Here is a 22,025-nt window from a genome sequence, read left to right as displayed (position 1 = left end):
GACTCCATGTAGAACGTTGGGATTGTTATGTTGAACCCTGAGCACGCCCTGGTTTAGTGGTTGCTCTGGGCATGAGTGACTTTGTGTACTCAATGCTTTCATAAAAGTGTGAACATTCCACTTTAAATCAGAAGAAAAATCAGTCACAACAATCGAAAACTTGATGAGCATTCGTAACAAAAGTCTAAATTTAATGCTTGTATGTAGCAGAAGCTAAAAGGCTAACATGCTACACAGAAAGGAAAAAGTCTTTTCTGAAGAATTCCTCTTGTTGGGGTGTCACAGCAAGATGGAACCATGAAAGTGTTTGAATATTTTTAATTGTTTCATTTTTGGACAATGATGAGAACAAAAGGTTATTAATAAAATAATGAATTGTACAAAGAATAATGTTTGTACAAAGCATACACATGTATGTCCTTTACGGGGATCTGAACAGAGGGATCATTAAAGTTTTAACCATCCATCCATCCATCCGTCCGTCCGTCCATCCATCCATCCATCCATCCATCCATCCATCCATCCATCCATCCATCCATCCATCCATCCATCCATCCATCCATCCATCCATCCATCCATCCATCCATCCATCCATCCATCCATCCATCCATCCATCCATCCATCCATCCATCCATCCATCCATCCATCCATCCATCCATCCATCCATCCATCCATCCATCCATCCATCCATCCATCCATCCATCCATCCATCCATCCATCCATCCATCCATCCATCCATCCATCCATCCATCCATCCATCCATCCACCCATCCATCCATCCATCCATCCATCCATCCATCCATCCATCCAAAAGTAACCATTGATGTTAGCACAGCAGCACCCTTTAAGTAAAAACACTAAGTCTAATAAAACATATAGAAACATACAGTCACATGAATGTTTAACTAATTTACAGAATGTTTTTGAAACTGTTAAAACCTTCTTAATTATATTACACTACACGTAAACTACAGTATGATACACAGCAATAGATAATAATATATAAAACAAGTAAATTAAAGTACTGCTGTAAAAGGAAAATAAATGTCATTAAGTAAGGACTCAGTGTGGTGATAAGAACTGTGGGGAACAACTCACTTGAAAAATATTATAATTTCAGTAAAAGTTGTGTTGGTCCATGACCACTATATCAGATCAAATGAGGAAAAGGGTCATCTCTTTAAATCCTCTGCTAAATTAGCATGTGCTAACTTCAAGGTGGACAATGTTTCTTTGTGAAGTGCAAGATAATGAATACTATTAGAAGCCTCGCCCCTTTCTGTTTACAGCACTCATTAGTAGCTCATATCCATGGAGGGTGGAACAGCCTGCTCTGGGTACTTGGCTTGTGAAAGGGAACCTCCCCCCATTTTCATGCTACTTTAAGTGACCAGGGAGAGTCGTGCTCCTCTTTTGTGATGCGCAGGGTAAACCTCAGCAGGTGAGCGCCGGTCGCGGCAATACACTTTCTTTAATGCCTGCTGGGTTTGTCCACACAGCGGAGGGGCGTCATTAGACCCACAAAAGACAAATCAACATGGTGAAGTGCTGCCGACTGGAGGAGGCCAGCCCCAAACGTGTACTCAACAACTCCGATAAAGCAGGAGACACCAAATCCAACTTGAGTTATTTTATTTTTTATCCCACATCACAATCAGAACACTCAAATAATTGCACACGTTAAGATTTACACAAATATATGTACAGCAAGAATGGAATGAAATACAAAATAAATAGTTAACAACAAAACAGTCCTGGCATGAGGCAGCAAGCAACAGTCCAACCGGCGGTGCTGCGTCATTTAGTGGAGTCTGGTGGTGGGTCTCAGGTGTGGACATGCACAGCTGCGAGCAGAACTTGAGTCTGGTTCCTCTGCTCACCAGCAGGAGTATGAGAAGAGCGGGTACTGACTCCACTCTGCCACATTGCCGTGGTGGTAGCCGTGGTGAACGGCTTGCGTGGGATAGTCAGCGGTGAGGGGGTGCGGAGGCGGGTACTGGGTCGACCCGGCGCCGCTCCACTGACCCAGAGGTTGCTCGGAGCCATAGGGGCTGTAGATGTGGTGCCCGATGACTCCGGGTTTCCCGGCCTGAGACATGGTCATGTTGATCACGCCCGTGTAGTCCTGCGGGCCGGAGAGGTGCTGCGGTCCGCACGGTGGCGGGGCAACCTCTTGGCGCTTCGAGGGGTCGTGATCCGGGACGGTGGCCACGTCCTGGACTCTCGACTCGAAGCTGCGTCCCGATCCGCTGTTGGTGCTGCCCACGCTGGAGGACGGAGACGGGGACTTCCCATATTCGTTGAACCTGAATGAAGACCAGAGGAGTGATCAGAATGTGATCGTGTCGGGACTTGTGCTAATGATGACGTTTAAAAATCTTCACCTGTACGGCTGGTAGGACGCTGGTGCAGGAACCAGTTGCTCCGAGTTGTAGATGTCTCTGTTGTCTGTCCCAGCAGGAGACTCTGTCCTGTGCTCCCTCTCAGCCGCCCAAGGTGAGTACCTCTCCTCCTTAACCAGGTCCTCGTCCTTTCTCTTCGGCAGGCTCCCCTCCTCGCCCTCGAAGCCCTCGTACGACGATGGACAGAAGTCTGAAAAAAAGTCGTCCACGTCAGCTTCTGATCAAATCTGGCTTAATGACTTTTTGTTGCATACCTGGTGGACTGTCCTCCTCAGAGTCCCGGCCCAACATGTCTGACATCTTGGCCTGTTTCCCCATGAAGCCTGGGGTCTTGGTGGCTCGCCTGCAGGTAGACCACACTGTTAGGTTAAGCCATGCAACCATTAGACATCAGAAGACGTTGTCACTCACCTCTTCTTCGTCGTGCCCTCGTCCCTGAACCCTTTCGCAAACGGGTTGTGGTCAATCTTCAGCTTGGTGATCTGGAATCAAAGCGTTGTTAGGTCAGACCGAAACCCTTGAGGATGATAACGGTGAGATGCACTGGCTGACCTTGGTGTTCTGGTAGGCGGTGACGGCTGTGAAGGAGGTCTCTGGAAAGGTGAAGGTTTGGAAGACGCTCCAGCGGACGCTGAAGAGGTCGTCGGCCTGGACGATGTGGAAGCGCGGGTGGTAGCGGTGCATGGAGTGGAGGATGATCTGGAGACCAGCACAATGGTGAGGGTGACGTTCAAGCAGAGAATTACACAATAATCCAAAAAAAAGTTTATTCAGGCATAACCTTAAAAAACAGTTCTTAGTCTACCTGATGGTTTGGTTCCTACTGTACATGGTTTGAACCTTGACATGGTTAAGTCACTTTGGACAAAATGACTTACTAAGTGATAACTTATTAGTTTGGAACTAGACTATTATTTAAAAAATAAAGGTAAAGTTTACTTTAGACAAAAAGCCTACCATGTTTTTTTTAACTTATACATAATGACATCATAGTGAAATTCTTTGTGTTACTTACATGTCCGTGCTGGTCCAGCGTGTTGTTGGTGAGTTTCAGCTTCAGGAAGGAGACGGACTGCTTCATCCAGTGGCTCCCGGGGGCCGGAGAGTCGGGGTGCAGATACGTCCTGCAGGGCGGCTGGGGCTCCGCTTTTCCCGCCACCTCCCATTTCTCTTTATTCCACTGTAGGAAGCAGACGGGCAGTTAGAAATAACATGGGTCAGCCGTGGCCCGGAACAGAGCATCGGTCAAGAGGCGACAGACTGGAGAGTGACGGCTGAACACGACCCCCTGCGGAGAGGGGGAGGCAATACAGTGGCCCCCAGCAGGGGATAGAAAAACAGGAAGAGATAGCGGCCTTTGATCTGGTACGGGGGGGGGGTATCATGGGCGGGCTGTCACAAGACTTTTAGAAGCTCCAGTGTGAAGTCAAGTTTACTTTATTTGAAACAAAAGATTCTCACCTTGTACCTGAAGCCGTTCTCTGGAACCATGTCCACCATCAGGATGTACTTGGCACACGGGACGAGTCCAGAGAGTTGGACTTTACAGTGAGGAAACATCCTCCTGTGGACAGAGCGGGATTACACTTAATATTCAAATCATCTTTCAATAACAGTATCTTGTCATTTATATATACAAAACTTTTTTAAAGCTTTGTAACAGATATTTAGCTCTTCATACAAACAAAAACAATCATTTAGATTACACATCATCTTTTTATTCTTGATTATGCGCTTTTATATATAAAAACGTTTTGTTTTTTAAACTATTACTTAGACATGTATGCTACTAAAGGGACAGTTCATTAAAAACCTGTTATTCATCTAAATATAATTAATTAATGTATGATTTTAGTATTTTTAAAACATTAGTTGTCTTATTTTTTTATGTATATATTATTTTCCGGTTTTAGCAATAATCTCAAGTTTTTCATCACTTTATGAGGTTTTTCTTTTTTTTAGATAGTTCATGAATATTTGTAACTTGGTTCTGACTATAAACCAACTTGCAATGATTTCCTGTTTCTTATATGAAATGTTTTATCAAACAAAGATACTTCCTGGTTTGTCAGTATATTCAAAGATTTGCTTCTATATTATAACTTAGTGTGGGTCGCTCTACCTGCCAGGTTTGGTGATGATCATCTCTGTGCCGATGTCGTGGAAGGTCTTCCAGAGTTCGGGGTCCTCCAGGGTCAGGCGGATGTTGCCCTGAAGATAAGGGTCTGGCCCGGCAGCCATGGGAGCTGGAGGAGGATGAGGAGGGGGGCCACCAAAGTTCTTTAGGTCTGGAGAAATTTCATACTTGTGAGTTTTGGGTCAAAAGTCAGGTCAGGGTGACAAAAGTCAACTTGGGGGTCACTTACCTCTGATGGACTGCATCACTCCAACAATCTCATGCACGGGTACAAAATCCAAGTGAGCGTTATCCAAAAAGTCCAGATGTGTGATATGAAATCCAACTGAACAACAAGTCCTGATCTGCAGCCGTGATCTCTAAGGGTCTCAAGTCCTGCTCTGAGGGGTGTCCATGACTTTTAAGGGGCATCCCAGAGTGGGCGGGGCCAGGACAGCCATTCCCAGGCTTTGAAGTGGTACAATGATGAGTCAGGGTCCCGCTGTGATTGGAGGCGGCTGAAATCAAAGAGACTTAACAGAGTCTTGATACCGTCCCCACAGGAAGAGGGACGGAGGAAATGCATCTTTATGAACTGCTAAGAGACTTTAAAAACAAATATGGATGCTGCAGACCCCGGCGGCATCGATACCTTTCACTCACGCACTAAGTAGCATTTAGTGGGTTTGTGCTGACTGCGTTTGTCACTGTGAGAGAATCACTAGAAACTCATGTATATCGCTCTAGATTTACTCCTTTATTTAGAGGTATTTCACCTTCACTGGACTCTTTCTTTTTCCCTGAATAACATTAATTTAAATCAACCTGTGAGTCACACAAGTATGACAACTATTCAAATATTCATCCTGACCAACATCGTGGTCAGTACTGACACATCAGAATCAGAAACTTTTATTGCCAGTGTGTTTTTTTTGAAGAGGCAGTACAGAATAAAAGAATGGTATAAGATAAGAGACAAACAACCAAGACAGGCGAAAAGCTTAAGCTAGTCATAATGATTTATCTGAATAGAAGTTTTGCATTTTCCAAAATGCTGCTCACACTGGTGTAGCTCTGATGGCAGGATATATTAAAGAATAAATACAATTATGTGGACGTACATACAACACTAAATCAAAAATATCACAAACAAATACAGATTTCTCAAAAGTCAAACAAGGTTGTGAAGAAAAACAAGTTTAATCTTAATTCAATTGAAGTAAAAAATAAATAAAAAGGATAATTTTCATGCCTGTGGGTAACTTTTTCAAACGGTCTCCTCCACTTTCTCCAAATAACACTCTGGCAGAGGTGGCTGTGTAAACCCATAATGGTGTGATGATATCTGCAGGTAAGGCCTCACCTGGGGGCGTCCTGTTCTGACGCTGTAGGATGCTGAAGGTGAGAGAGAGAGGGGGGGTGTTGTGTATTGGGGGTGTCTAGACAAGCCTCAGCTCTCCTAGTTAATCTCATTAGGCCAGTTTCCCTGGAAGCAGCCAGTTTCTGCTTGTTCATGTATGTGCTGGCAATTAACAGCCAGTTAGCACCAGCAGCCCGAGTCCTGCGTGAATGAAACAATGAGGTGGTGACACGACGACCCCCGACCCCCGGACCACCACCCTCCTCTCAACATCCAGGTCCACTGATGTCATTCATGTCCTCGTCTCTGGACGACAACAATGGCTGCACACGGGCCACATTAACATAGTGAAGCTGCGGCGGAATTGAACCCTCTTTGTATTCACCTCTGCATACAGACGGCGTGGACACTTCTGCCACCACTTTTACAGCCGCCGCGAGAGCATTGACCCGCTTGTTTCAGACGTTCGATGCAAAATAAAAAGGTTTTTAATGAGGCACTTAAGAGCAGCTTTTTAAGACATTTTACTGCCACTGATGAGCAAGCAGCGTTCACACTACACACTCTTTCAATTCAGGCGAATAATATTTATTTTCTTTCTTTTCCTCTTGAAGAGTTTTGAGTTGAATAAACAAACCAGCACTTCCTGTCTCGAAAATAAATGTGTTTACGTCTTTATTAACTTTTGTAGCTTTTAAAAAAAATGGTGTATCTTGAACATTTTTCAAATGTTAAATTTCTCAACTAAAGGAATATTTTCCACACAAAACTCATTAAAAATATTCACTTTAATTTCCTGGACACTTAACAAGTTTACTTTATTGAAGCCTTGTTTTGATTCTTTATTTAATGGTCAGCAGCATTAAAAGCTTGGACATGTTTTATTAACATTTGAAGGTTGAACCTCAATGTAAATCTAAGCTTCAAGCAAAACGATAAACATTTCAGGTTAAAAAAAAACTCAAAATAAAACCAAATAATTAAGATATACACATTTTCGTGTCAGTGTGGCAACAAGATGAGTTGTTATGGTTGTTTTAAGAGAACACTGTCTAAATAATATATAACATGAAATGATTGTTTTGAAATTTTCTTCACAAGTTAAACATATTTGGGGGTTTTCAAACCAAGAACATGTGTAATCACCAGGTTAATATAATAAAGATTTTACTTTTGAATAAACTAAACTGAACTGAATTAAGTAACATACATTTGAGAGGTGCAAAACATCGTGTATTACAATTCCGACAAAAATGTTTTTCTATGTATTCCTTTTTTTTTTTAAATGGTTCTGAGCCAGTCTTTTTTTATATTTCTTCATTTATATTTCATCTGTGTTTGGCCAATCTTGACCAGGAAGTCTGTGTTTATTTCCTGTATGCTAACTGTAGCACATAGCTTCTGTGTTTGTGTCGTGATGCTTAGTGTTCGACTGACAATTCCATCTGTATCATTCTTTTTAAAACCTTTATTACTTATTTTGAACATTAATATCTGTGCTTGCTAGTAAAAGCATCTCTTAGCTTGAACACTCACAGTGGTTTCTAATGTCAATGTTAGTCGGAGGTGATCTACTGGTCATATAAGAGCAATTGAATTGTGTTCATTTAAGAGAATTTGCCGTCACATCTTGCTGGCAGACAACAAGTGTGTGTTATTGACGTCAGTACATCATCTGAAATGAGCTGGAGGATCGTATTGGGACGGGAACTCCCGTGAAGACCCTGGTCAACGTGCTGCTGGAGCAACATTGGCCTTGATGTCATGTGACACCATCTGTCCTCCAGGAGTCTCTGGTCACAGGTTGAGTGTTGCTCTCCTCACCTGATGAGGAGTCGGGGTCAACCAGCAGTCAGACAAGAACCTCCAGGGTTCACCAGGAGGCAGTTGGTGATGTGTTTGATGTTCCCGCAGTACCATGTTCTGGTGCCGGACTCTGTGGTCCACATCCAGACGCATGTGTGGAGCTTTAGATCTGGGCACATGTGGCCCTGTGACTGTATTTATGTGGCCCTCATGAGGCCAAAGAAAATATTTATTTCCATTATTCATTACCAGTCTCAAAATATGACTATAGAGACTAGTATTTGTGAGCATTTATTTCCCTTTAAAATAATAATTTTATCAAGTAAATATAATCTTACATATTTCACTTGTTTTTATTTCTCTCCTTTATTTTCTTACCGTGCCACATTTGACAACATGAGAACGAACTGGGGGAATTATCTCATGCAGAAGTTTAAGACTTAAAGTATAAGTGTGTATATGTTTGACCACTTCAGCACAAAATAAAAAACCTTTGCACGGACAGACAAAAAAATATATATTTAAGAATCATGATCATTTCTTTTGATATTCAAACAGTTTTTATTTATCTATGTGTACATTTCTTAAAGGAGGCCACAAGCCGATGAAATCTGCCATGTTGGACACGCCTGTGTAAAACATCCCCCCTGAGGAAATTGATATAGCTGAAAGTCCCGAACTGCACTGAAACAGTCACCACCGAAGTGGTCATTTGAGCGTGAGTCTGAACCCTCTGCCGCTCAATGCAGTTTGGTCACCTGCTCAGATGGCGGAGCGGCCTCGTCCCCTCAGAACTCCCTCGGCACTGATGTTCCACCTCCAGGTGTCGGTCTCTGGCCATTTGCTTTAAGTGCACAGATCCTCTTGTGCTCCGCAGTTAACAGCTGCCAATATACAGCCGGGCCCAGGATCAGACGGCTCTCTAGCAGCCCAATAAAGATCCCCCGGAGTGGACTGACGAGAAATCTCACACCTTTCGCTCACATTAGCCATGCAGCATCTCCTTTTGATGCTAGATTGGCCACTTTGAGGAGCTCTGCAGAGATGCATGATAAGACTGGAGTCCACACTTTTGACTCCATGAACGGTCAAAACATATCTACACGAACATAAACTCACCTCCGGGGTCGGACCTCCAGAGCCGCCGTGACGTCCCATGCAGCGTCCAGGGGCCGGCGGAGCCCACATTTGGCCCCCCACATAAGAAAACAAGCCCCAGCTCGAGCTTGCCTGGCAAAGTGGCAAATGACAACTTCACAGCACTTCATAAGAAACTCCTGGAAGTTGCTAATGAAGACTAATGACTTCCCTCGTGTCGCAGACTTCACACCAGCATGCACAAGTCCTTTGGTGAGCCAGTGGTCAGCGGGGTGGTCCGGACAACAAGGTCAGAGCAGAGGAGTCCAGGTTGTGTAGTGGTCAAAAGGATTCCTGAACCACACACAGGAAGTGAGTTGACAAAGAAAATTAATTTTCTGGAACATTTGAAAAAAACATTAAAATATAACAAGTTCAGTAGGTTGATGTCATTCCCAGCAACATATTGATGATTCCATGTCACATCAACGACAAAATTAATCACCAATAAACATGTCCTTCTAAAGCACCTCTTAAAGAAAATCTATATAATAACTTCATATTTTGTTTAAACGTTAATATATTCTTGTTGAGCTAAATGATTGTTAAATGAACGATGAATGGTTATTTCATCATATTTATATATTTTTACCTTGTAAATGGAAAATGAATGTATGACCTTGTTAGGGGTTTTTGTGTTTCCATGAACCGACCCCTCCCCAGCCTCGTACGTGGTGATGGAATGAAGGACAGACACATGGATGAGTTTAAGAAAAATGCTCGTTTAGTGAATTATGCAAAAGTCAGAGACAAACTTACGTGAACACGGGCGCTAGCAAGCAGAGAGATCTATCGCAGACGTCTTCGAATGCCAGAACGCAAAGATCAGACAAAATGGTGGATCTTTATAGTAGAATATTCAGGTTAACGCCTCTAGTCAAATGTGAATGTAGGATTGGTCAGTAAGTGTAAACATTTGATTCTAAGATGGCCGGTCGCACGTGATCGTAGTGGAAATTTACCAAAAGTTGTTGTTTTCAAGAATCTGTTCCCAGCGACTTGTGTCCTTCAGAGTTAATTCTCAAACAGGTGTCCAGACGTCCTGGAATCTGGGATTGTTTAATCTTTCTGTGTGTGCAAGGCTTTGTGACCTCGGCCTTTGAGTTGTGAACCTGAGTTTAGTTTAAGTGAATGCAATGCAAGAATAGGATTATTTAATATGAATTAAATATGTAAGATTATCAGTTAATCAAGTGACTATTTGAAATGTGTGTTAAATCTAGGTGATTGATTACAGTAAAGTTGTCATTTCCTTACAACCTTTATTGATAATCTCTACCCACATTATTGTATGTATAATGTAGCATCTGACCGATTCAATGACCTTATGTCATATTAACTTTTGTTGAATACATTATAGTATATCCATCTATTTGCTGTTATATGGCAGTAAAATCAAAACATGATGTAACCGGTGTTGCTTTATATAATAATTAAAATATAAATCTTAACCCAATAATACTGTGGTTCGGGATAGCAAAAAAACATACATATATAATGTTGCAAATACGATTATTTTGCATTTCGTGTATATGTGTTATTAAGAGTTTTGTTTTATATTTTTTTCTGCGCTTGAATATTTTGAGGGATAGTAAATTAGTTTCAGATTGTTTTAAATGTCAGATTCTGAACCTTTCAGAATGAGAATCTGCTTTAGTGCCAGTTATGTAAATAACAAAAGAGTTTATAAAGATGTTTTTGTGAGTTTAAAAATGTGTTTCAAAGTTTACACCCACCGATAAATATACGTATGTGCACAATGAATAATTTGTATAAAATATACAATTATCAAATACGTTCACATTTGGTTAAAATGTTTTTTACAGAGACACACATGTATCAAAAGGAGTAAATGTTATTCTGGAAATGGGTAGTGTTTTGTTGGTACAAATATATACATTTTTACATTACAATTTATTTTAGTAGCAATAATAATGACATTGTTTAAACACAATACAATTGATTTAATATCAAGAACATAGAAGTACCAGAGAGTTTGACTTTAGTTGAACGAGTAGACTTCACGTTCACACACCTACACTTACCTATACACACGCCCCCCTCCCCCCAACATACACGCAGACGCGCACGCGCACGCGCACGCGCACACACACACTTCACGTTTGTTCCTGACGCATTAAATTGTTGCCGAGTCCAGGTGACAGTCTTCATATTGATTCACTCACCTCTGCCCTCTACAGGTTGATGGAAACATTGTTTAAGCACTTTTTTTTCTTCCCGTTTTCTTCTATTTTGTGCAAAAAACTGACCAAAAACAGTTTTCTTCAAATAAGAAAAATCTCTCAATTAAGGAAAATTATGTCACAACACAATGTGTATCTTATAATCCATGCGTTTGTGAAATCCTTTTTTTTATGTCTTAACAAGAAGGAGCTGTCTCGCCTGCAGTTGATTCAGAACTCTGCTGCGAAAATTCTGACCCGCTCTAGTAGAAGAACTCACATTTCTCCGATCCTTAAAACTCTTCACTGGCTTCCAGTTTCTTTCAGGATCAATCAGTGATCTGATCCATCCTTACACACCAGCTCGGGCTCTGATGTCTGTGGAATCCGAATCTACTGATGGTTCCACGCACATGGTTCAGGACCAGAGAAGGCTTTCCCCTGATTTTCTGGAACTCCTTTGTTTATCTTATGTGTCTTGATCTTTTTAGTATATATTTTTAACCATTTATTGTATTCGATTGTTGAAGGGCTTTGTGGCCCTGGTCTAGAAAGTCACAAAGCCCCTTTACAAATAACCTTTACTTACTTAGAAGTAAATAGGAAGTAGCGTCAGAATGCAGTGAACTTATCAGAAAAGTTTGTAGGTTGTGTATTACACGTCATATACAGTATATATGTAGTATTTGATGTAGTGTAATGTAATGTCAGCCATTTTAACTTCACTGCTCCAGTTGGTTTAAAATGAAGTTTCACACAAGGAAAGTGTTGAGATCAGTAGAGACCAGTGATTTATAAATATACGAGCAGCACGGACACAATAAATAAAGCCGACACAAGCACGGGTGTGTTTTCAAATATATTTCTGGTTGTACATCAAAGTAAGCATTCGCTCCAACACTTGACCTCGTGGCTCAAACGATACAAAACGGTTTACAGCTTTGAACATAAAAATAAAATACAGCTGTTTTTGTATTTAATGGTGATCATCCATGTTTCCATTTCAAAAATGATTTATTTTTCAACAGGCCACTCCAAAACGTTCTGGGAATAGAAAACAATCTGTAGAAAACATTCTGTGGTCTGAGCGGAGAAACCAAAGGCAGCGGGACGAGCCGGTTCACCTGGCGGTGCCTTTCAGTTCCACGTCATCCTGGAAAATGGTGTCTCCTGAGTCGCTTGGAAGTGAAATGACCACGAGCCTGCGCTCTCACACACAGGAACCTTTGTCTGGACGAGATATGTACACATCGTGGTCAGTGCTGGTGTCGGGCGTGCTCCTGGTTCCGGGCTACAAGGCAGAATATTCAGAAGCAGGAGATTGACAGTCGTACAAAAATAGCAGAGCTCAGTGGCCACTCTTCTTGTAAACATTTTCAATCTGCTACAGGTGATGAGGTGGCGGCGCATGCAGCCGGCCGTCGATGACGGGCGTGGACGAGGTTCTCATGCCGGGCTAAGTGGTGGCTGTGTCAGATAAAGCTGCGGCTGGAAGATACAAAACGGCTCACGAGGTACAAAAAGGATGCAACGACAAGCGGCTGGTCGGCTCTGAAGGCAACAGGTTCTCCTGGTCAACATCACAAAGCTCTGATCGGCTGGAATGGCACATGCTGTGAAGATGAAGATTAAATTCCGGCACAGCGAGAATACTGAACGTTCACGACAGGATTGGTTATTAACGTCTCGGGTTCATGGACTATGTGCGAGGTGCTCAGTCCATGTAGTCGTCCTCCTCGTCGGACTCGCTCTCCAGAGACGACTCCTGGCTGGACGTCTCCTGCACCTCCAGAGAAGGCTGAGTCAGCGTGTCCTTCTTCACCGTGGCTGCAGACTGAGACGACAGGATGACGTTCTGTGCGGACAGAAGGGGGCGATGAGGAGTCTGGCTGAATGTTGAGGGAGCGAGGAGATCTTACCTTGAGCCTCTGTTTGGTCTCCTCGGAGATGCTGCCTTTGGGAGAGAGCAGGGTGGGAGTGGGGGGTGTGACGGTGATCTCGGGGGGGAACTTGATGGTGGCCGAGGGGATGAACAGCTTTGGCATGGTTGGCGGGACTCTGGAGCGGATTCGATTTGGATCTGGAAGCTTGGATGGATCACTGCTGGAGTACGACTGCTGGTCTGGGGGAGAAATACCACTTTAGCATTTGAGGCCACAGAGGATTTGACTTATGTATTGAAAAAACAACATTGAACAGAGACGGCAATTGCATTTGTTGCGTTTATTTCATAGCTGAAGTAGACAGAGTACTCGTGGAAGCCTCTAGGGACAGAACACTGACTCAACTTAAACAAATACAGAGACTCAGCCAGCAGGGCTCGAGACTCTTCTGTTTTCCCTACAAATATAAATTACTTACTTACTTACCGTTTTCACTACTATGTTATTACACTGTTTTACCAGACGAGGGAGCCAGAAACAAATAAGTTCAATCATCAGTATTGCTGCTTTAAGTCCAAAGATTTAATAAAGACAAGTTAGAAAACAAGTCTCAAAGTCTCTCAGGGAAAAGCTATGTAAAAGAATGATGTAACAGAGGTTTGTTCAATGAAAGTTAGTAATTCGATCATAACAATGGCTGCATGTATTGATGACGAGTTATACTTCGCTTTTGTTGCAACAGTAGTATTACCGTTTATTAAAAAATAGAATTTTTGTGAGACAACTCTAGCTATCGATTCATGGGTGTGAAGCTAATGTGGAGCCAGTATCTATAGATGAGCTGCACCATTATACAAACAGTGTTCAAAGCATGAGAACTAAACTGGATAGATCACAACAGCATTTTAAAAGAACATGACGCTTGACGAAGTCGTTAGTAATTTCATTTGTTTTTAACCCAAAATATATCCAAACATCAGTTTAAGAAGCCGTTTAAGTAAAATGTATCCTCTAGTCCTCAGTTATCAATGGTATTTTGTAGGATTTAAATGTCCCTTTAGCTGTTGATTAATGATTAATGCTGTATCATGATGCAGTATTTTTATTTTTTTAAGGACCACTCGATGGCACTGTCAGTTTGAAAATGATAGTTTCAGAGAGTGAGTAGCTCAGAGCCAAACATTATAAAGAAGAGAGTGCCATCTGGTGGCCTTTCATTCAAATGAACTGACTGCATCATGATACCGCCTCAAACAACTGACACTGTATCATGATGCTTCATCAACCCATCACTCGCCTTTACCGTCCACTGCAGTCTCTGCTTATCACAACACTTGGTACGTTAAGTGTGTTCTTGAGCGTGTGGTCGGACACGGTTCAAGAGAGGACGTGTATATTCCGGGGGGCTGAACACATTTGAGTGGATTCAATTGAGGAGCCACACATGCTCACTGACGGTCACTCAGGTGCAGCACATTATCTCAGCTACAACAAACCAAGAGTGTTCATCTGACCTGGACATGACGGCGCGGTGCTACATGTGGCCACTTCCTCCACGAACCAGGCGGCCGCCGTCGGCTCCTGACCTTGCGACACGGACGCCAGTTTCATCTGCTGACACAGGTGCGACTCCTGCTGCCGGTACAGAAGTCCCTCTGACTGCTGCGGCGTGGACACTAGTAGAACGTAGAAACAGGTGGTTGTGTGGCGGCAGCAGTGAAAATAAATCACCTCAATAAGGATCATGAGTGACACACAACGTCATATTGTCGACATCCTTCACTCCGCAGCTTTAACAGCTAAATGGAAAAAAAACCCCTCAAATCTAATTCACTTTCCGGCCTCTGCTTTCTAGTTGTCTAGGAAACGGTTACATAACACACACTAGCTGGATGCTAACCTGTTTGGATGTGTTCATGCCACCGTGTGAGGATGCAGAATATTCTGCACGACTCTGTGGTGACACTGAAAACAGGGCTGGCTGTTCTGGGGTTTGGAGACTTAAAAGACGGTTTAAATAAACACGTCCAGATTGTACAGGTGTTTTGTGAGACTTCTGCAACACTGACTGTAGCCAAACAAGACAATAACAAGACGTGACGGATCAGAAGTGAATTTGTCAAAACTGCCATTACCTTTTACTAGAACTGACTCATCTCCTTATATGGTCAATTGTATTAACAGAGGAACACAGTTAATCAATCCTATAATAATAAAAATATAATGTTGCAAAACATGAAAAAAATGATATTATATATATATATATATATTCTAGGATTCTATTGATTATTCAAGGTATTTTATTTGTGTTTTAGCTTTTTTGGGTGGTCACATATTTATTTTTGGTGACATTTCAGAAAATTTTCCAACATTTCCAGCCTTTGTTTTGGACCTGAACCATAGTTTTCTGGCAATTGACATTTAAAGAAATGATTTAACTGTGGTTTATGGCTAGAATATTCAAGTTATTAATTGACACCATCAACTATTACGGTGCTGCTGGACCTCTGGCATCATTTGAACAGATCAAGAGTCTAGAAGTGGAAAGTGGAGAGGCAGGAAATCTGAGCGTTCAGTAAAGACATCTCAATTATCAGGAGAACTTTATCCACATGCAGAACTAAACTGGTAGTTTGGAGTGTAAAGCAGCTCATAAACTATAACATTGATACTTTGAATTATAAATAATGAACAAACAGAAAAGTCTGGTTGAAACTATTGCTAACAGCCATCCTTGTACAATTATGAGTCATTTTACACGAACGATATCGATCCTTCTAAATTAAAGGTCAAATGTGTACCTGGATGTGGCAGGAAGGGCATCGTGGCCGGGAAGCTTGGCGCCCTCTTGTGCTGTGGCTGTTCGTGGAAGCTCGATGCTTGAGGTCTCGGCACCTTGCTCAGGGGCTCGTACACCACTTTGGTTTGACCATCCTGGGGGGTCAGAGGGTGGCTGACCAGGATAGGTGTTGGGAAGAAGCCGTGCTCCTTGCTGTATTTGGGCGTTGTTGGGGTGTCGCCTGCAGACTGGAGAAAAGAATCTTGAGTCCAGAGGATCCTCAAACCTGCCACTCCTCCAGCACAAAACTCAGTCCGAGAGGATCAACGACTTCACTTCATGTGTGCAACATAAGACTGAAGTCAGTCCTTCCACTGGCTTTAGTGTTCTACCTTCAACCTCAGAGACAATAGGAGGGTCCAACACGTCCTTCCTCTACACACAATTTGCCGTGTGTCCTTTGGAGGACCACTTACACAACAAAAGAGCTGCACATACAACCTGAGACAAGAGCAGCTCTGCTTCAACAGCAGCTGCCATGGCAACACAGATGAGCAACGTTCAAAGAAGCCGTTTTATTAGGGAAAAAGTTAGAAATGTCTATTTGAGCACAGAACACTTATTACAAATGATTTAGTGTATTATTGTGTTGTTACTCTAATTGACTGTATCGAAATAATCAGCTAAAAAATGGAATTGTGAACATTTTGACTCGGCGCCTTATTTCGCAATGTTACGGATCGTCACAATAGCAGCAGCTGTAATCGTGGGGGCTTCAAAGATAGTGTGAGTGTGTAGGAAGAAGAAGAAGCAACCAAGTATTTGTGTGTGTGAGCTCAAGACTCAGAGGAGCCTTCTCCCATTTCTTAGCAATCATTAAGTTACTTACAGGGGCTCTACGACAAGTTACATATTCAGGGAGAAATGCATTGAAGAGATGATTACATTTGAACTTTATTTACTTGATCTTGATTTCTACTGATGCCAAGGAAGTTACGTCTGTTAAAGGAACGACATATATGGATTTAAAAGATATTTTCATGATGATTAGAAGAGGAAGTTCATTCAAGTTTGGTTGACAGAATCCTACTTCTCACTTGCCTTCCCACTGAGCTAATTGCTCTCATCGATATTTGAAATGCTGAAATAAGGGTTTGAATTATTTACACGAGTAATTGAGGAACATTGCAGAGGACTTATGCTCTCAACTCAAATACAATGTTGTTGAGCAGTAGTTCGAACCCCTGCCCTCTTTATCAGCCATCTTTTGGGCACACCTTCTGAGCTGTCGGAGTGACAAATACCACGCCTCCAACCATGCCGAGGATCTGACCAAATTTCTCTTTAGGCCTGAATCAGATCACCCTGTTAGCCCTTATACGAGTGTATAAGTTAACAAAACAATGACATTAAGGGTTCATGGATGTAATGGGCGTGAAGAGGGAGGATGTGCAAGCAGAGGAGGCACTTGCTGTGGTAACCTATGAAGGAAATTGCTGTAGAAATGATCGTCTCAGGACTATGGGATGAGAGTGCTGCCCTTACGATGAAAAAGCACTTTGGGGAATACTACTCCTTCACAAGATGAAAAACTAATTCAATTTTTGTGCACAAATACCACCAGGCATGTAATTACAAGTTGGCAACTTGTGTGGGCGGTTGAGCAAACAAGAGGAGAATTCATGCCACTGTGTATCATTTTTAGCACGAAGATATATTGTGATAGGATTGTAGTTTGGTCACTTAATGATTGACAGGGAAACTCCCAGTCAAGGTCCAGAGACTGGGAATTCTCTGCCTCATAGTGTTCATTGTTTTAGAAGGTGTTAGATTTACCGTTCCAGCAAATAGGTGTGGTGACCTACTACAATGTTGAAAACATTCCAAAGTTGTCATGGTTTGCAAATATGTTGATGCATTTTTCCTGACAAGCCTGAACAGCAAAACATGTTTTGGTGAAATACTAAAATAAAAATATGTTTTTCTTCTGATTTAATGACTGAGTTTTGATAAAGAGTTGATAATGGATAAACGTACAGTGTGTACGAGTCTGTGTTCATGTATGTATACTTCTTTCAATTATTTATTTAGTGTTTTTGCACAAAAGGAGAAGAAGCTAGAAGCGCTGTCTAGTGCAAGCGAAGAGATCTTTGCATGTGTAAAACTAATGCAAGTTGAAATAGTTTAGAATGTTGGGTTTAACTTCAACAAATCATGGATGGAAACCCCCTTTCACAGGTCAGACACACAAGGTGACCCCTATCTGTATTTATGTATCTAAAGGTCAGTGTGAAACTATTAAATAATCATATAGAAAACCCTCTTAACTGTGTGGAACCTTTATCTGAATTCTTCAAGTCAGTTTGACTTTTTTTTTAATGCGATATTAATAATAATATAAACAATTAATAATACTTAGTGGTATTTGAAGTTCTATTAATGAATATTTCTTGTTCATAATAGTGAATAAATAAAATGAAACATTTGTTTTGGGTGCAGTTTATTACCAGCATATCTACCACTTAAAACCTCATTAATAATGTATATTAAATCTTTAAATAACATGAAATATGTAGAAAAAGAGCAGCAAGTTTTCGTAGTTTCATCATCCAAACGTCAACACATCCATTGCCATCAGATCCAAGAAAAACACTCATATTGAACCAACCAGTGTTTTTCAACTAAGAGTTTAAATGCATTTACATTACAGGAAATTCATAATAATGATATTAATAGTCAGAAAGGGGAGCAAGACTAGAGAGATGCACATCTCCGTCTTCAAACATTTTTACCAACACAAGGTCACGCATCAGGAAACCCACTTGAAAGCCATGTGTAAAAGAAGGCTTAAGAATAGAATAATTAACAATCAAATAACCTTTACTTACTTACTTACAATAATGTATCAACACCAGTGAATTAGTCATATGGTGCTTCAAAAGTTAAATCGAGATTGGGCCCTACGTGCCATGTAAAATCAGTGCTGGAGCATCAAAGTGTGAATGTTACCTGGTCAAAAACTGATCAATGAATCATTTGGATCCCCTTTTAAAAGACTAAATGAATTACAATTGAAGGTAAACATGTCCATGGTTATCGTAAGTCTACAATCGTCATGAAAGATTATACAAGCAATGTGTGTTACCTGTCTTTGTGAAGATGAAGCCAACTGAATTTGGCAGAACTTTAAAGCTTGATCCAGAGCTACATCCTCGTCAACCTGACAGAGGAAAACACGAGAAAGAATCATTAGTAAAAAGTTAAAGCAACACCATACTTTATTATCAAGCTTAAGTGTGTGTGTGTGTGTGTGTGTGTGCGTGCGCGCGGGTCCAATGCCAGCATCTAAACCAGAGTTGCGTGAGGCATTTGTTAATGGCGTGCACAGTAATAGAAACAATCATTTATACTATTTCTGTTCTATTGATTATTACCGTCTAAAGGCCGTCTTTAAAAAAAACAAGACATGTATTTTCTAATGTTACATTAGCCTGTGACTACACGCCAGGACACTCATTTCAGGCAAGTTTCTGTTAAGTTAAATAAGAAATAAACTATTGAAAATGAGTGAAATAAAGTCTATATGACTGATATTTACTGTTTCCATCTGAATGTTGGTGTGTGAATTAGATGTAGATGAGAAACTGGTCTGATGTGAAAAAAGGTTTGGGACCTGTGATCTAAATTATAAAAAGGTTACCAGAAAAAGGCCCCAAGTTTAAGCCAGCTGTAAAATCAATAAAGTCCAAAATTAAAACAGGTACATCAGAGCTAACACAGCAGATGAATGAAACTCAATCGGAAAAACCCAACACAGAGTGAGGTCTGCTGTTATGAAAGGCTGCTGATGTGTGGGAGTCAGCCATCACAAAACCTTGTGCAATTAGCAGTAATCTTGTTCACACAGCCGTTATGTTCACTGCAGGACCTGGTTGTATTCACTTGCTGTGAAACCTCTCGTAGGGGCTGACTTGACAGCTTCATTTGGAATTTGTAATCATTTGACTTGGTAAATGTGCTGGGGAAAACAGCAGGTTAATAGGAGACATTCTTATCCTCAAAAGAGTCACAGGAGTAATAAAGCTATATTGGACGTTGTCCTCAATATATTCTACCTTGTTGTCTCAGCATAATATTACATATTAACAGTTGTTTATTTTGTTATGATCTGCCTAAAGTAAGAGTTTCTATACATGTTAAAACAAGATTTGAAAGTGGAAGCCAAGCTCATTGATGTGAGCTCATGCCTAAGAAACAGAAAGAAAGGATTTTGGCAACTCGGGAAAGTTTATTTCAAATTGAATAAAGCTTTTTGATGTAAATCAGTCTGAATATAGAGCAGAAAAGTATCTAAGGTAGAGGTTTGAGATGCTGTGCGATGCAGGAGACAAGCCTGCAGCTTGTGCAGAATCGAAAATGCTTCTGGAAAATGTCAGGCAGAATAATTGCATTAGAAATTTCTGTGACAGGAAACAAGACTCGGCCAACTTGGGCTACACCGTGTTGTTTAATGTATACATTATTCTGTTATAGACAAAGTCTTGGAAGACTGTCTTACATGTAGCAGCTACTCTTTTCCCTATACTTGTCTGCACAATGTCCAAGATTGATTAGTAGCCCAGTACGACTCCTAAAGCTGGTGTGGACTGAATCAAGATCATCAATAACTTATAGAGCTTCGGTTGGGTTTGTATAATAAGAAGATCTAGAACAGGGGTCGGGAACCTTTTTGACTCAGAGAGCCATGAAAGCAAAATATTTGGAAATTTATTTCAGTGAGAGCCATATAAATAATATTCAGATGTAAGAATCTGTGCTTGACACAAATTCAAGCCCTTTTCCTTTGTTCATCAAAATCAACAAAGAATTCAGACGGGTTCATCCCTTTCCATGCCTCCATTTCAATATGTCCATCATATTTAAATGAAGCACAAGACTAAAATTTCTCCATTTCTGTGATCATGAAAAAACAAAAACAAATGAAAACATGAATTCAAACTAACAGTTTATATTTGTTAATTTTAAACATGTCTGATATGAATCACACAAGTGGATTAATTACATTTCAGATGAAGTTTAACGAGAATAAAACTGTTCATCAGTAACTTCACATCATCATCGCTTTGTCTGATCGTCTCTGACGTCATTAGAATGTGTGTCTCACCTGCACCTGTTTAACGTGTTTGTGTTTCTGCGTATTCTTATTACATTCGTGAGATAAAGGTAATTTACAAATAGTCATCATGTGATGGTGTATTAATGCAAGTGTGTTTTAAGGACCGCGATCACAAAAGGAAAACCAGCATTTGTTGCACTTTCATTGAAACCTGCAGCTTAACTTTGATGGACCTGACGTCATGTTTCTGTGACTCTCGTAGAGAAGAACCTGAAGCGATCAAACGCGCATTATTTTGTTCGATATATTATTTAAAAAAAACAAGCTTATAATTCTATATCGTTTTTCTGAATTGCGTAAAATGACTGTCGCACGTTTTGCTCTTTTTATTCTCGATTCATATGATCTTTTCCGTGCGTTCAGTGGAAGAGGCAGGAGCTCTGATTGGCTGCTGTGCATGTCAATCAAATTTTCAACCAATCGGCACAATAACCATTTGATTGACATGCACAGCAGCCAATCAGAGCTCTCTTTACTATTTTCTTATATCATATTTTATTAAATCACGCGATCTACTCGCAACAGCTTCGATCGCGATCGACGTATTGCCCACCCCTGCAACAAGTGATAATATTTTATGTTTTATCTGAAAAGCCGAAATCTGTGAGCCAGATGCAATCATCAAAAGAGCCACACCTGGCTCGCGAGCCATAGGTTCCCGACCCCTGATCTAGAAAAATGGATTCCATTGGACACTTACTAAAAATAACCGAGTACACAATCTATCACGTATTATACACCAATGGTGGAGTAAATGTTATTCACAGCTACAGAAACACATGTTTAAATAGACGAGCATTCTTTACACCATTAATGCAGTGTGAGGTTTTCACTTTCACATCCGAGTGAAAGCTTTTACGTAATTGGATTCTTTGTGCTACAAAAGGGACCTCAATACTAATTGATTGGTGTTGGTGTATGATGATCAATGAGACAAAGAGCACATACGTTTCATAAAACCACATCATTCGAGCAAATTGGCAAAACCCAGTTCAACAAAGTTTCCAGGTCACGATGTATGGCGATTCAATATCTGGTCATCTCACCCAAGTTCTGTTCTGATTCAATATTTGCAAACTGAAGTGCACGCAGCATTTTACTTCAAAGAGGGGTTTCCCAAGAGCTACTTTTGGACGCAATTATGTAATACACTTTGAACGCACACTATCTCAGCATCAGCATC

The 22,025-nt window shown here is 41.1% G+C and overlaps 2 protein-coding genes across 5 annotated transcripts in view; both read right to left on the bottom strand.

Annotated features, from left to right (window-relative positions):
- Window positions 1–1,876: 1,876 nt before the first annotated feature.
- tbx16 (T-box transcription factor 16) lies at window positions 1,877–4,784 on the bottom strand. The gene is made up of 9 exons (XM_087808517.1): window positions 4,769–4,784; window positions 4,525–4,690; window positions 3,864–3,966; window positions 3,418–3,582; window positions 2,955–3,101; window positions 2,814–2,884; window positions 2,657–2,745; window positions 2,385–2,592; window positions 1,877–2,306 (listed from the first exon to the last, which is right to left on the bottom strand). Exons 1-9 carry the CDS (start codon window positions 4,782–4,784, stop codon window positions 1,877–1,879), a joined length of 1,395 nt encoding a protein of 464 aa, XP_087664643.1.
- Window positions 4,785–11,850: 7,066 nt separating this feature from the next.
- cabin1 (calcineurin binding protein 1) overlaps window positions 11,851–22,025 on the bottom strand; it is a 31,209-nt gene continuing 21,034 nt past the window's right edge. For all 4 annotated transcript variants that reach the window (XM_087797486.1, XM_087797493.1, XM_087797502.1 and 1 more), the window contains 5 exons: window positions 18,812–18,886; window positions 15,689–15,914; window positions 14,402–14,563; window positions 12,924–13,126; window positions 11,851–12,859 (listed from right to left, as the gene is read on the bottom strand). In XM_087797486.1, coding sequence (XP_087653612.1) covers window positions 12,719–12,859; window positions 12,924–13,126; window positions 14,402–14,563; window positions 15,689–15,914; window positions 18,812–18,886 — 807 coding nt within the window. In that variant the 3' untranslated portion in view covers window positions 11,851–12,718. The remainder of the gene's footprint in view (window positions 12,860–12,923; window positions 13,127–14,401; window positions 14,564–15,688; window positions 15,915–18,811; window positions 18,887–22,025) is intronic.

This window comes from Callionymus lyra, chromosome 1 (genome assembly GCF_982586985.1).
Source record: "Callionymus lyra chromosome 1, fCalLyr1.hap1.1, whole genome shotgun sequence".
Lineage (NCBI taxonomy): Eukaryota > Metazoa > Chordata > Actinopteri > Syngnathiformes > Callionymidae > Callionymus > Callionymus lyra.
The sequence above is the reverse complement of the archived record's forward strand: the minus strand, read 5'-3'. Positions and strand labels throughout refer to the sequence as shown.

Excerpts from the sequence above, each read along its gene's own strand:
- tbx16 (XM_087808517.1), bottom strand. Across the intron at positions 2,885-2,954 it reads CCGCCTACCAGAACACCAAG|ATCACCAAGCTGAAGATTGA; the intron begins GTCAGCCAGTGC and ends CTTTGATTCCAG. Across the intron at positions 2,593-2,656 it reads TGAGGAGGACAGTCCACCAG|ACTTCTGTCCATCGTCGTAC; the intron begins GTATGCAACAAA and ends ACTTTTTTTCAG.